Source organism: Podarcis bocagei, assembly GCF_964188305.1.
Source record: "Podarcis bocagei genome assembly, chromosome: 14".
Classification (NCBI taxonomy): Eukaryota; Metazoa; Chordata; class Lepidosauria; order Squamata; family Lacertidae; genus Podarcis; species Podarcis bocagei.
The window spans coordinates 5,420,892-5,433,856 of record NC_138139.1 but is presented as its reverse complement, the minus strand read 5'-3'; the positions used below and the strand labels follow the sequence as shown (position 1 = coordinate 5,433,856).

The window sequence follows — 12,965 nt, the reverse complement described above, 5'->3', positions numbered from 1 at the left end:
CTGATCAACATATGCAGCAATTTGGGTGGGACCAGAAACTGTTTGCAGTCCCATTGGAAATTTGGGTGTGGGAGAGTCCTTGAAATCGGACTCTCCACAGGTGGTATGCTTTCAAAAGGAGGTTTGCTATATTACACCAAATGAATAGAAAACAGCTTGGAAGGAAGGCAGAAAAGAAATAATTTGTGTGAGTTTACTTGCCCTTTACCCATTCCTGTACCTGCGTAAAGTTTTCATTCAAAGCGAGCTGTGTATCATCCCCCTGCTTTGCCCTTAATAGTTTAATAATTCTGGTCAGTCACAATCCTTGCTTTACAATTGAATGTTAAAGAAGAAATGGAGTGCTCAGTTTGTTTTGTGGCAGACTGTTCTTTTCCTTCAATCACTCTCTGTTTTATTTTATTTGTGTTACCATCTTATTCAGTATATAAGCTTTCAGCAGTTTGAGTGGCTTATCCTTTAATTTTCTTCTTTATGTTGCTTGAGGATTTACTGCTAAAAAAACATAGCTGAAGTTATCTTCCTTCAATAATAGTATACTTTGCTAACTGTGTGCATGAGATGATAGGAATACCTTTTACCATCTGTTGCAAAGCTGCCCATTCAATACTACTTGTCAGTGTTATTTAAAATCACTTCATTGGAATTTATGAAGTTCTGTTGTGTGTTTCTAGGAGCAGTCCACAGCCCAATTGAAGCACTAAGTGATTCATGGACTCGACTGAAGCACAGAGATTGGCTGTATAGCTCTATGTGTTTGTTTGGGGAGTCCGATTTTGATTTTACAAAATCTGTTGGAGTTCATACTCTGATTGAAAATGTTATTAGCTTTGTAAGCGGAGATGTGGGAAGCTCTCCAGGCTTCAAGGAGCCTGAAGAAAGCATGTCAACGAGCCCCCAGGCCTATATTATCGCAATGGAGCAGCAGCAACAGAGGGCAGAGGTGTGTATTGTAATTACCTATATTCCTGTTAATAATTGTAGAATGAAAGATGCTTTTGAATTTACATGCTTTGCCCAACTGTAACTTGTGGGGAGGCAATCATTTCAGGTTACTTAACAAGAAGGAGGTTCTAGGATGCATGAGTCTGTAATGGCCTCTCTGCCATCACTTGCATGCCTTGGAGGAAGTAGGTGTGACCTCCAGAGCACACCATGTTTGTTTCTTCCTGCTTGGGCATCAAAGGAGCAACATGCCAGACTATAGCAGTCAGTCAATCAGATTGTATGGGTGTTCCTTATGCACACATATTACATGTGGGGTTGTGCATATGCAGCCAGGAAGGAAGGAAGCGGATGCTTATGGAAAGCAATTTTGGCTGTGCAAGCGAAGTGTCTCCCCACATCTCTTCCTTTATTTTCCTTGATTGTTCTTCTGTTCCTAAAATACTTTCATCTGTTGTATGTGGGGGTCATACAGGCCTATACTCTGTATTTGTATCACTGCACTTGAAGGACCTTTGTCTTCCAAGGGGTAAAATGCAAACTATTTTAAAACATTTTTTTTAGTTGCGGCTGGAGGCACTTCATCAGATCCTGGTGTTGCTTTCTGGGATGGAAGAAAAAGGCAGCACTCTGTCCATAGGAAGCCGGCAAGGCCCAGGCTTTCAGTCTTCTTCGCTTCTCACATCAGTGAGGCTGCAGTTCCTGGCTGGGTGCTTTGGCTTGGGTACTGTGGGACATGCAGGCTCCAAAGGAGAGAGTATCCGTTTGCATCATTATCAGGTAAGGGATGCTTTGGCCAAACGTTGGAATTCTGTCAACTGAGTTTAAAGCAGACCATGTCTAAAACTGAAAACTTCTCATTGTGCTGTATTGTTCTGGGTCCCTGGGTTCTTTTCCTATTGTGTGTGTGTGGGGGGGTGTCATTCTGCAAGCTTTGGGGTTGCCACCAAGCCTGATAATAGCTTATATATACAAAATAGATGGTGCCAATTTGGCCACATAAGCAGTGGCACTTAGAATCTTTGAATCATATAATTGTAGAGTTGGGAGGCACCTCAGGGGTCATCTAGTCCAACCCCCTGCAGAGCAGGAATCACAGCTAAAGAATCCCTGACAGATGACCATCCAAACTCTGTTTTAAAACCTCAAATAAAGGAGAGTTTCTGAATATCAGATATAGAGGGAATGATAGTGGATTAAAGTCTGGAATGGGGTGTACTAATGTAAATAGACACTGTAGAAGACAACTGGAAGCAAAATATGTGCATATCCTATAAATATAACATTTTCTTAGTGTTGTGAGATTCCATATGATAGGAACCACATTGTGCTGACAATTGTTTATTGCAAAGTCAGTTGTTTCCTATAGTAGGCAAGTCATGAAAGGAGTTAAATGTAGTTAGCCAATGCTACCCATTAGCAACCTTTCATAAAATTTGAAAAGTTCCTGAATTATACATGGTAAACACCTTAAAAAGTAGCATGACATCAGTGCATATCCATATGGATGGGTTTCACAGTATTTGATTTTTCCATAGGATGGCATCAGGGCAGCTAAGAGAAATATCCAGACTGAAATCCAAGTGGCTGTGCACAAGATCTATCAGCAATTGTCTGCAACTTTGGAAAGAGCCCTCCAAGCAAATAAACATCACATAGGTAAGAGGATCACGTTCGATCTTGCAAGTGTTTTTGCTGCCGACAGAAAACAAGTCAAATATTCCTTGTATTATTTTTTTTCCAATTCCTGAGCAGACTTGAAATGGGGACAGTCTCTAAGTATTTTCTTTATATCTTGGTGTGTGTTTGTGTACATGTGTGTATTAGAGGCACAGCAGCGTCTCCTGTTGGTAACTGTGTTCGCCCTGAGTGTTCACTACCAGCCAGTTGATGTCTCCTTGGCCATTTCCACCGGCTTGTTAAATGTCCTGTCGCAATTATGTGGAACAGACACCATGCTTGGTCAGCCACTGCAGCTCTTGCCAAAAAGTGGCATTTCCCAGCTCAGCACAGCTTTAAAAGTAGCCAGCACTAGATTACTTCAGATCCTAGCTATTACCACAGGGTAAGTATTAACTGTCTGTTTTCTGAATGATCGTTCATCTTCTCAGCTCTCCCAAATATTTTAAAAGCAGTATTTTCCCCATACCTGGTTCCTCAACACTTTTATGTCCTTGCAGTGTAACTTGGTAGTAAATTGGATATGATAAAACCTTCAGTCAGTTGGGAACAGTTTTTATTTATTTATTTTGAGCATTTATAACTCACTTTTCATCTCAGTTCAGCATTACCTTAACAACAATTAGAATAAATTTGTACAGTTAAATATTCAGAAAGTAGCACTGGGACTATAAAGTTGAATTGTTGGTGTAATATGTTAATACTTGTTTGCTGTACTTAGATGGACTCTAGTTGAATATAATTTACCTGTTAAAATCTCTATCACAAATACACACACACATCCCTACCTCTCCCTCTCCCCCATTTGCTGTTTTGTTTCTCGCTTTACAACATATTGAAAATACAGTCCTTCCTCTCTGTCCCTTCGGGAAAACCATTGGCCCAGCAACTATTTTGCCAGTCTGTAACAAGGATCATTCAGGCCCAAGAACATGAAATCTGCCCCCCAAAACACATCTGTCTCTTTTTCTGCAAAACCCTCTGGGTTCTGCAGATTCAAAGCTGTTCTAATAATGCCAAGCCTTTTCACATAGTTGCTAATTGATCTTCACACTCCCATCCCCCAGAACCTACGCAGATAAACTGAGTCCCAAAGTGGTCCAGTCTTTGCTGGATCTGCTGTGTAGTCAGCTGAAAAACCTGTTGTCCCAAGCTGGTGTAATGCTTATGGCATCATTTGAGGAAAAAGAAGATGGCGAGGAGGAAGAAAAAAAGGCAGAGTCAAATGGAGACAGTGAGAAGAAAGACTTCAGAGGTAATCTCATTCTGGCTTTTTGTTGGTTTGCTTTTTAAAGAAAAGAGAGTTCCTGGGGCAGGGGATAGGGGAGGAAGAAATGTAGAGCCAAAGCTCACTACATGAATGGCTGATTCAGATATCTGAACGGCTGGAGTTTGCCCACTTCCTTACTTGTTGGTGTTTGGTGGATGGCAGCAGCCATTTTTGGCAGAAACCTTGGAGGGAGGATGTGTGATTGGACAAATCACAGATTAGAAATGTTCCCACAGGAAACAATGGAAACAGTGCAAATCATCAGATTGCTATGTGAATACTCACCTAACTAATGATTTCTTGGGAAGTACTGTATTTGGATAGCGAGACCTGCATGTACTCTCTGTTTCCATGCTTTGTGCTATAGAAAAGAGCCCACATCCCCAATTATTCCTCAGAGACTTCTATATTTTTGTTTTATGCACTGGAAACTTAATGCAGTAAACAATTAATGGGATTTGCACATGCATGCTAATGGCAGAGGTAAAAAAAGATGACAGCTTGACCTATGTTGACAATATTGCCCTAGTTGTTAGAAGTACAGAAAAGGTAGCCACAATTAAGTTTCTCCAAGTAAATATAAATATTATATGGTCTATTTGTTTCTTCATTATTATTATTATTATTATTATTATTATTATTATTATTATTCTACCCTTCACCCGTAAATCCAAATTGCACAATCTATGTTCTCAGAGGATGAGAGATCATGTGATGAACAGAACAACACAGCTATGAGATGAGATCATTTGAGGGCAAATGATCTTATTTGAGAAAGAACAAATGAGTGTGGACAATGTAAACATGAAAACATCTTCACAAGCAGTGTCAGAATTAATGGGGGGGCATTGTTTACATTTTGACACTATAGAAAATGGGACTTTAAGTGTTGCTGAGAATTTTGTCTCTCCACCTCTGTTGTAATCTTTAACTGCAGCCCCTATTGATGCTTCTTATTGAACTATTTTACAAATCATTGCTTACCTTTTCTCTTTTGGTACAGAAAAAGGCACCCATGAAATGGAATAAATCTAAATTTGGTCCAAGAGAGCAGAAATAAAGTTAGTGTAAGAAGAATTTTGTTGCACAACAAAAGGATATTGTTGTGTATTATTTTTTCTTTTACTTTAAAAAAAATACTTTTGCCCTGCTCTTCAGCTGAGAAAGCTTTCAGGGCACCTTATATAAAAGCAATAAAAAAATAAAGACAGTGGACAATAAAAGCAGAGCGGATTAATCATTTGGCTGCAAAACAGCAATGACACCTGCTGGCAGAAGGTAGGGTAGACAGCTGGTTATCTTTTCCTAGGCACTCTCCAGGCAGAGCATATGCAAATCAGGCCTTTTGAAAATATGAATCCCTTTCCTTTTTGCAATAATAATTTTTATTGTTTTAAATCCACAGTGGCTCTTCGAAAACAGCATGCTGCAGAGTTGCATCTAGGCGATTTCTTAGTCTTTCTTAGAAGGGTGGTTTCTTCAAAAGCCATTCAGTCCAAAATGGCATCCCCAAAGTGGACAGAGGTGCTCCTGAACATAGCTTCTCAGAAATGTTGTTCAGGTATGGTCCTATGGTCTTTGTTTTGGATGTGTGGGGAGTGTGTTTATCATTTGGAGATACAAGCTTGCCTCATGTCCATCAAATGCTGGGCATGTTTAGCCTGGAGAAGAGGAGGTTAAGGGGTGATATGATAGCCATGTTCAAATATATAAAAGGATGTCACATAGAGGAGGGAGAAAGGTTGTTTTCTGCTGCTCCAGAGAAGCGGACACGGAGCAATGGATCCAAACTACAAGAAAGAAGATTCCACCTAAACATTAGGAAGAACTTCCTGACAGTAAGAGCTGTTCGACAGTGGAATTTGCTGCCAAGGAGTGTGGTGGAGTCTCCTACTTTGGAGGTCTTTAAGCAGAGGCTTGACAACCATATGTCAGGAGTGCTCTGATGGTGTTTCCTGCTTGGCAGGGGGTTGGACTCGATGGCCCTTGTGGTCTCTTCCAACTCTATGATTCTATGATTCTATGATTCTATGATTCTATGAAATGAATATAGACACACCACTGGTTTCTAACTTTGTTTGATATGTTATTAGCATGTGTTGGTAATACCAACTTTCCTTCTCGGTCCCATTTCTAGGTGTACCTTTGGTTGGCAACTTGAGGACCAGGCTGCTTGCACTACATGTTCTGGAAGCTGTGCTGCCTGCTTGTGAATCGGGTGTGGAGGATGACCAGATGGCTCAGGTCTTCATACTTTACAATATTGTAAAATGTTAAGTTTTTGTGTTTGCAGCAGTGACTACTTTGGTGGCATTTGCATCTTATAAACTGTGGTTCGGTTTAAGTTACTTCACAGCCCATATGGATATCAAATTTACAGTATGCTATGGTTTAAGAGAAAACTATATGAAAATGTTATATAGATGCTACCTAACACCTAGTAGATTGGCAAAAATGTATAAAGCAAAGTCAAATAAGTATTGGAAATGTAAAGAGAAAGAAGGTACCCATTTCCATATGTGGCTGTCTTGCAATAAGGTTAAAGCTTACTGGGAAATGATATATAAGAAACTGAAAAAGATGTTTAAGATAGCATTTGTTTAAAAACCAGAAGTTTTTCTTTTGGGGATAATGGGATCAGAGCTACCTAAACAATATAGAAACTTATTTATTTATGCAGCTATAGCTGCAAGAATAACAATTGCCCAAAATGGAAAGACGAAAAAGTCCCGATGAGAGAAGAATGGTTGCAGAAACTAATGGAATATGAAGAAATGGCAAAACTTATGGAAAGAATAAGAAATCAAGATAACAATTTTTAATTAAGAAATGGAAATGGCTTATTGAATATTTACAATAAGCATTATCTGTAATAATATCTGTTATTATCTGTAATAACAGATAATAACAATAAAAATAATAGATTGAAATGATTTGGGATATGCAGGGAAAGATAAAATTTCCCTGGGATATGCAGGGAAAGATAAAGATAAAATTATTTTAAGGACTACAGAAAGACGGGGAGGGAAGTCGAGATTTATAAAGTCAGAATTATTGTTGATTGATTGGTGAAATATTTTCTTTTTTGTTAATAATTGTTAATAATTGAAAATTGTAATTAAATATTTAAAGTTACTTCTCAGCCCTCAGCAACAGCCTGAAAATAATGAAGCTGCTTTTTTGACAATCTGATCACTGATCTGCCCAACATACAACAGTCTCCTCTAAGTGACCATGACTGCCTAAGGTCACAAGGCCAGAAGTCCTAGTAAAACAACTTTAGCTAGATTAAAAGAAAATTATTTGAAAACAATACCAAAATAATCCTTAATGCCTACAGAAGTAACTAAAATGGATAACTGATGCTCACCTGGAAAGGGTGTGTGTGTACAGCTCACAGTTCCTTCACATCCTCCATGTGTGGTGGGACTGTGCCAAAGTTGCCCAGATCTGGGATAAAATATTTGTAGAAAAAACAAAAATACTGTAAAAAAAAAGGTCCTCCTAAAACAACCCAATGGTTATTAAATAAACTTTTAATAGGTTGCTTGTTAATGGCAGAAAAAATATTGATAGCTAGAAATTGGAAAGAACCAAAGGGTTTAAATGTACAACAGTGGAATAAGGTAAATTGGGACGTAGCACTTTCTGGAAAAGTGATGCAAAACTTTGTGTGGCTATAGGATCAAGTGCCCAAGAGACTTTTATGGTGGACTGGTGGCCATTCATTCAACACATGAAAAAACACACGCAGGACGAGCTGCGATAGGACGAGCTGTTTCTGCCACATTCCTTAATATATGATTGTGTTAACATTTTCCTTCATATTGATATTAGCAACTTTCTCTCCACTTCAGTGCTTGTATGAACTATGCCTTTGGGTTGGGTAAAGGGAGTATTCCTGCCCCCCCCCAATAATTATAAAAAAGGAAACAAGGCAGAGGTCTTCTTCCTGGCCCCATAGCCACTTCATCAGACCTGGAGTGCACCAAATCACAGGTTTTCAGAGATGTGTTTTCAAAAATAAGAGAAAACTGTCTTCAGTTGCCTGCTTCAAACGCCTGGTTGCTTTGTTATCTGTAGTGTAAACAGGACGGGAAATACAGTCTTAAAAATTACCTGTGACTATTTGGAATTAAATGTTCTTCAATCATGTTTCCCAAACAGGTTATTGATCGGTTGTTCTCCCTTCTGTCTGATTGTATGTGGGAAAGTCCTGTTGCACAAGCCAAGCACATAATTCAGATCAAGGAGAAAGAAAAAGAAATGAAGCTGCAGGTACTAGCTTTAATTCTGATCAATTTCATAATGTTCTTTTCAGCCACTGATGAAGTCCTTTGTCTTGAAACATGTTTGGCTCATGTTGAAAGGCCTGTGACGGAAAGCAGAGCCCTGGTGATGCAGTCCCTCAGAGTTCCACCAGGGGGTTGGAGCCTCTCTCTGATTGGCTACAAAGTCAGCTGGCTATAGAAGGGGGAGGAGCAGAATGGGGGGGCACATAAAAAAGAGCAGCTTCTGAGGAAGCCTTGAGATGGGGATAGAGAAGGGAAAGAGCTGGAGCGAGACAGGGTTTAGTTTGGTTTGAAATGGGAGAAAGGGATTAGGAATGGGTTTGTCCAAGAGAGTGGGTTCAAATGTGAGTTTAGCATCTGCTCTGCGGAGAATATCTGTAGCTAGAGGAAGGAGCCTTGTACTGAAGAGAGGAGGACCGTGTGAGGAGACAGGAGTTGCCTGGAGGGCTGAGTCTAAGCAGGGGAGGGAGAAGCTGTGGGACTACAATTCCCTTGCGTCTCCTTCCCGTCAGGCGAGGAGAGCTCTTCTAGGAAAAGAAGACTCCCAAGCCAGCTAAGAGGGGATCTCAAGGTCTCTTATACCTCAGAAGTGGGATTGCTAAGAGAGGGGGGAAATGACGAAACAGATCACGAAACAGAGCATTAAGTTGTGAAGGAAGCTGTGCTGTGTCCAAAGTATTTAACTAAAAGACCTGTCATAACCAAGTAAAGGAACAAGAGAAACTGAGTCAAGCATTTCACCACCTATTCTAGAAACTGGAACATCTACCTGAAGTGCAGCAACCGATATTTAGCAACTGAAGTTTAAGAAAAGATGTGCATATACTATTGTGTTTAAGCCTGTGACATCTTTATATTTAGTTTAAGTAAAAGTTAACTTCTTCCTAGCCCAACTTTGTGTCACCAATCTCTTTTTGTAAATAAAACTTTCCTTGTTTGATCAAATCCTGCCTGAGACTCCCTGAAACAAAGTTCTTCTCACACAAGTCCCACACAAGATAGCCTGTGGTAAATGGTAGAAATTTGTTGGTGTACTGTGCGGTGGGTCTGCTACATTTAATTGGGGGGAGTTAGTGGGGTGAGTCTGCTACAGTCTCATATGGGATTTGGTTTATCAAGTTTTTAATATTGGAGTGTTTGTATCTATGGTTATTTTTGAAAAAGGTATTTTGTATTTTTATACATCTTTTACCCCCCCCCCTTTTTTTACTGCTAGATTGTGCTCCCCCCCATCTGTTTAATTGACCACAATGTGAGGTTTTTATATTCTGTTTTTGAAAGAAACAGGGTGAATCTGAAGAAGAAGATGAAAATCTCCCTATACAGGAAGTATCGTTTGACCCTGAGAAGGCTCAGTGCTGCCTAGTAGAGAATGGTCAGATCCTAACTCATGGGAGCGGCGGAAAGGGATATGGATTAGCATCCACTGGAGTCACTTCTGGGTGTTACCAGTGGAAGGTATGTGGAAAACCAAGTTTAAAAATAGAAATGAAGCAAGGTGTATAGATAAACCCATTGTGTTCTTAACCCACAAACTGTACTGCTCAAAATAGGGGGAATGTATTTGAACACTAGTTCTAATGGCATTTTTTTCAGGTTGCCTAAATTTGTTCCCTAGATTTGCACAGGATTTCTGGCCCTTGCAAGCTGGACTTCCAGAGTCCACAGTTTTTAGGTCTTGTTCATGATTTGCTGGGCTTCTCTAAGCCTGTGGGTTGAGCAGTACAGATCAGTGGCATACTTTTGCCTGCACTAGATTTTATATCTTTCTGCGAAGACCTGTGAGGCCAGGTAAACTGTATGGGGAAGAGAGAGGCTCACGGGACACTCTGAAATTTTATGGGATATTCTGCCAGATATAAACCTAAATCATATGTCAAATCTAATTATTTTTTTGGGGGGGGGGAGAGAAATAATCAGAAGCTCCACCTAACAATGGTCTTAAAACAACAATCCTTTTGTTTTCATCATTCTGTGGAATACTTCATTTTTCTTCATAATATTTTATCCCCCAAAATGGTAGAGATAAAAGATTATTGCTGTTTTTAAATAATTGCTAAGTACACCTTGACAAGATAGCCTATTGGATGTCCCTGGGTCTACTGAGCCTCTCCCCTCCCCTTTCCAGTTCAATAGTGATTAGTTTGAGGGTTGAAATGACTGTTCAAATCCCCATTACTTTTATACGTCTTTGTGCTTCGTGATGTTTTAAGTAGCCCATGGGCGCTGATGGTTTTTCTTCACCTTCTAGTTCTATATCGTGAAGGAAAATCGAGGCAATGAAGGAACATGCGTTGGAGTGTCTCGTTGGCCAGTTCACGATTTTAACCATCGCACTACCTCAGACATGTGGCTGTACCGAGCATATAGTGGCAATCTCTACCATAATGGGGAGCAGACGCTGACACTGACCAGTTTTACTCAAGGGGACTTCATAACATGCGTGCTGGATATGGAAGCGAGAACTATCTCCTTTGGAAAAAATGGAGAAGTATGAATCTTCTATTGCTTATTTATGACATTTGTATACTGTTAATTTTTTTTAACCTGTAATGGTTTTCAAAGCAGTTCACAACAGTAAAACAACATTCAGTCAGCAGTTACAAAAAAGCAGTACAGCAGACAAAACAAAGACATAATACAAACTACCACAAAGTTCTAAATTTTTGAACTGAAATCAAATGAAAGGGCACAATGAAACAAATCTTTCTAAATTTTGAAAGGAAGGATAGGGAGTGTGTCAACTTGTCCTCGGGGGAACGCAAATTCTATAGTGTAGGTGCCACAACTGAACAGACCACGTTCTTCATCAGTGATAATGTAAACCAGCCTTTGGCAACTTAGTACTCTCCAGATGTCGTAGATCAAAACTCCCATCAGCCCCAGCATCAAGCTGAGCTTAATAGGTGATGGTGTTCAAAACGGCTGGAGATCACCAGGTTGGGGAAGGCTTATCTAAACTTTAAAATTGATGCTAAATGAATCATGACCTGATGGTAAACAGTAAGGAAGTGCTCCTTGCAAAATTGGTGACTGACATAATCGGTTTGCTGTCTGCTATCTCCCCCCCTCCCCCCAGGAACCAAAACTGGCTTTTGAAGATGTGGATGCTGCAGAATTATACCCATGTGTGATGTTTTATAGCAGTAATCCTGGAGAAAAGGTAAGCTGGATATTTAGCAATAGTGGTGAAGGTTAATATGCTGTTTGGTAAGGACCTATGAGTATAATATGTGGAATAAATTGAGCATTTTTAGCTGTGTGCGTGTGTGCGTACATACATACATACATACACGTTTATATGGAATTGGTCTATTTAAACAGTATTGTATGTTGCTACTGATAGATGTTCTTCAGAGTATCAGGCAGAGGTCTTTTTCAGCCCTCCTATCTGAAATTATGCCAGGGCTGAATCAGGGATTCCTTTGCATGCAAGAAGACAACACCCCCCAACACCCTCAGCCAAGCTTGTTCTAGCCCCTTCCTTCTCTCTTCCTTACCCCTGTCAGCATTTGGATACAGCAAGCTTGGCAGGTCAGGGAAAATAAAAGGCCTGGGCAGTCCTGACATCTCTCAACTTGTCTTACTGTCCTTGCTGAGAGCTGAGAACATAGCCAGGAGTAGCAAATTAGGGGGAAGGTTGTGTCCACAGAGCTTTCTCAATACTCCTCCCCTCTGCTCCACTTCTACTAAGACAGAGTGCTGGGACATGATGGAAAATGAGAATTGAAGCACACCTTCATAACCGGCTTCCAAAACTTAAATGTCCCAGGGTATGGTCTGAAGGCCTTTGCTGAAGCTAAGCAGGTCTGGGTCTGGTCAGTGCTTGGAAACCATATGCATTCTGCCTTGGTTTCCATGAAGAAAGAAGGCAGGATATAAAATTAAATAATTTGTTACGTGTTTGTAAATATTTCTATATTTTGAAATTATCTGTAACGGCATGGAAGAATCACTGAGACGTCAAAAATTGACTCACATGTGCTTGTCAGTATAGTTGGGTAAACTCTTCCTTATTGCTACAACCTCTCACAAAAGCTCATAGAAGTCTGATTGGTAGCAGACCTGCAATATTGGTGAAAATTACAAAAAATAAACCCTTTCTGATTGATTTAGAAGATTTCTAATTTGCAAATAAATTTTACCAAAAACCTGAGAATCCAGCTCCGTGAATTTCCTTGTGTGTCTGTGTGCATAGGTAAAAATCTGTGACATGCAGATGCGTGGCACCCCGAGGGATTTGCTGCCAGGAGACCCCATTTGCAGCCCTGTTGCTGCCGTGCTTGCAGAGGCCACAATTCAGCTTATCCGCATCCTCCATCGAACAGACCGGTGGACACATTGCATCAATAAGAAAATGATGGAGCGGCTGCACAAGCTCAAAGCATGCCTTAAAGAGGCAGGTCAGAAACTGAAGAAAAGCCGCTCTGTTCAAAGCCGGGAGGAGAATGAAGCACGAGAGGAGAAGGAGAGCAAGGAGGAGGAGAAAGGCAGACATGGCAGTCGGCATGGGCTGGCAGATCTCTCAGAGCTCCAGCTGAAGACCTTGTGTGTGGAGGTGTGGCCAGTCCTGGCAGTGATTGGTGGAGTGGATGCTGGGCTTAGAGTTGGAGGCCGCTGTGTTCACCGGCAAACTGGGCGGCATGCCACCTTGCTTGGAGTGGTCAAAGAAGGCAGCACGTCTGCCAAGGTGCAGTGGGACGAAGCTGAGATTACAATCAGGTATAGTGTTTTCACTATTGGTGTTGCACAAGTGGCCAGTTGTTAGTGCTTAGGAA

General features: G+C 40.6%; 1 protein-coding gene across 16 annotated transcripts in view; it reads left to right on the top strand.

Moving 5' to 3' along the window:
- Nucleotides 1-12,965, top strand: part of HERC1 (HECT and RLD domain containing E3 ubiquitin protein ligase family member 1) — a 118,366-nt gene that overhangs the window by 58,430 nt on the left and 46,971 nt on the right. For 15 of the 16 annotated variants that reach the window (XM_081170474.1, XM_081170466.1, XM_081170465.1 and 12 more), the window contains 12 exons: nt 675-943; nt 1,510-1,725; nt 2,484-2,604; nt 2,773-3,010; nt 3,693-3,880; nt 5,301-5,456; nt 6,033-6,139; nt 8,063-8,173; nt 9,469-9,645; nt 10,439-10,678; nt 11,267-11,350; nt 12,386-12,909. In XM_081170474.1, coding sequence (XP_081026600.1) covers nt 675-943; nt 1,510-1,725; nt 2,484-2,604; nt 2,773-3,010; nt 3,693-3,880; nt 5,301-5,456; nt 6,033-6,139; nt 8,063-8,173; nt 9,469-9,645; nt 10,439-10,678; nt 11,267-11,350; nt 12,386-12,909 — 2,431 coding nt within the window. The remainder of the gene's footprint in view (nt 1-674; nt 944-1,509; nt 1,726-2,483; nt 2,605-2,772; nt 3,011-3,692; nt 3,881-5,300; nt 5,457-6,032; nt 6,140-8,062; nt 8,174-9,468; nt 9,646-10,438; nt 10,679-11,266; nt 11,351-12,385; nt 12,910-12,965) is intronic. The other variant, XM_081170469.1, reaches the window with a different exon arrangement.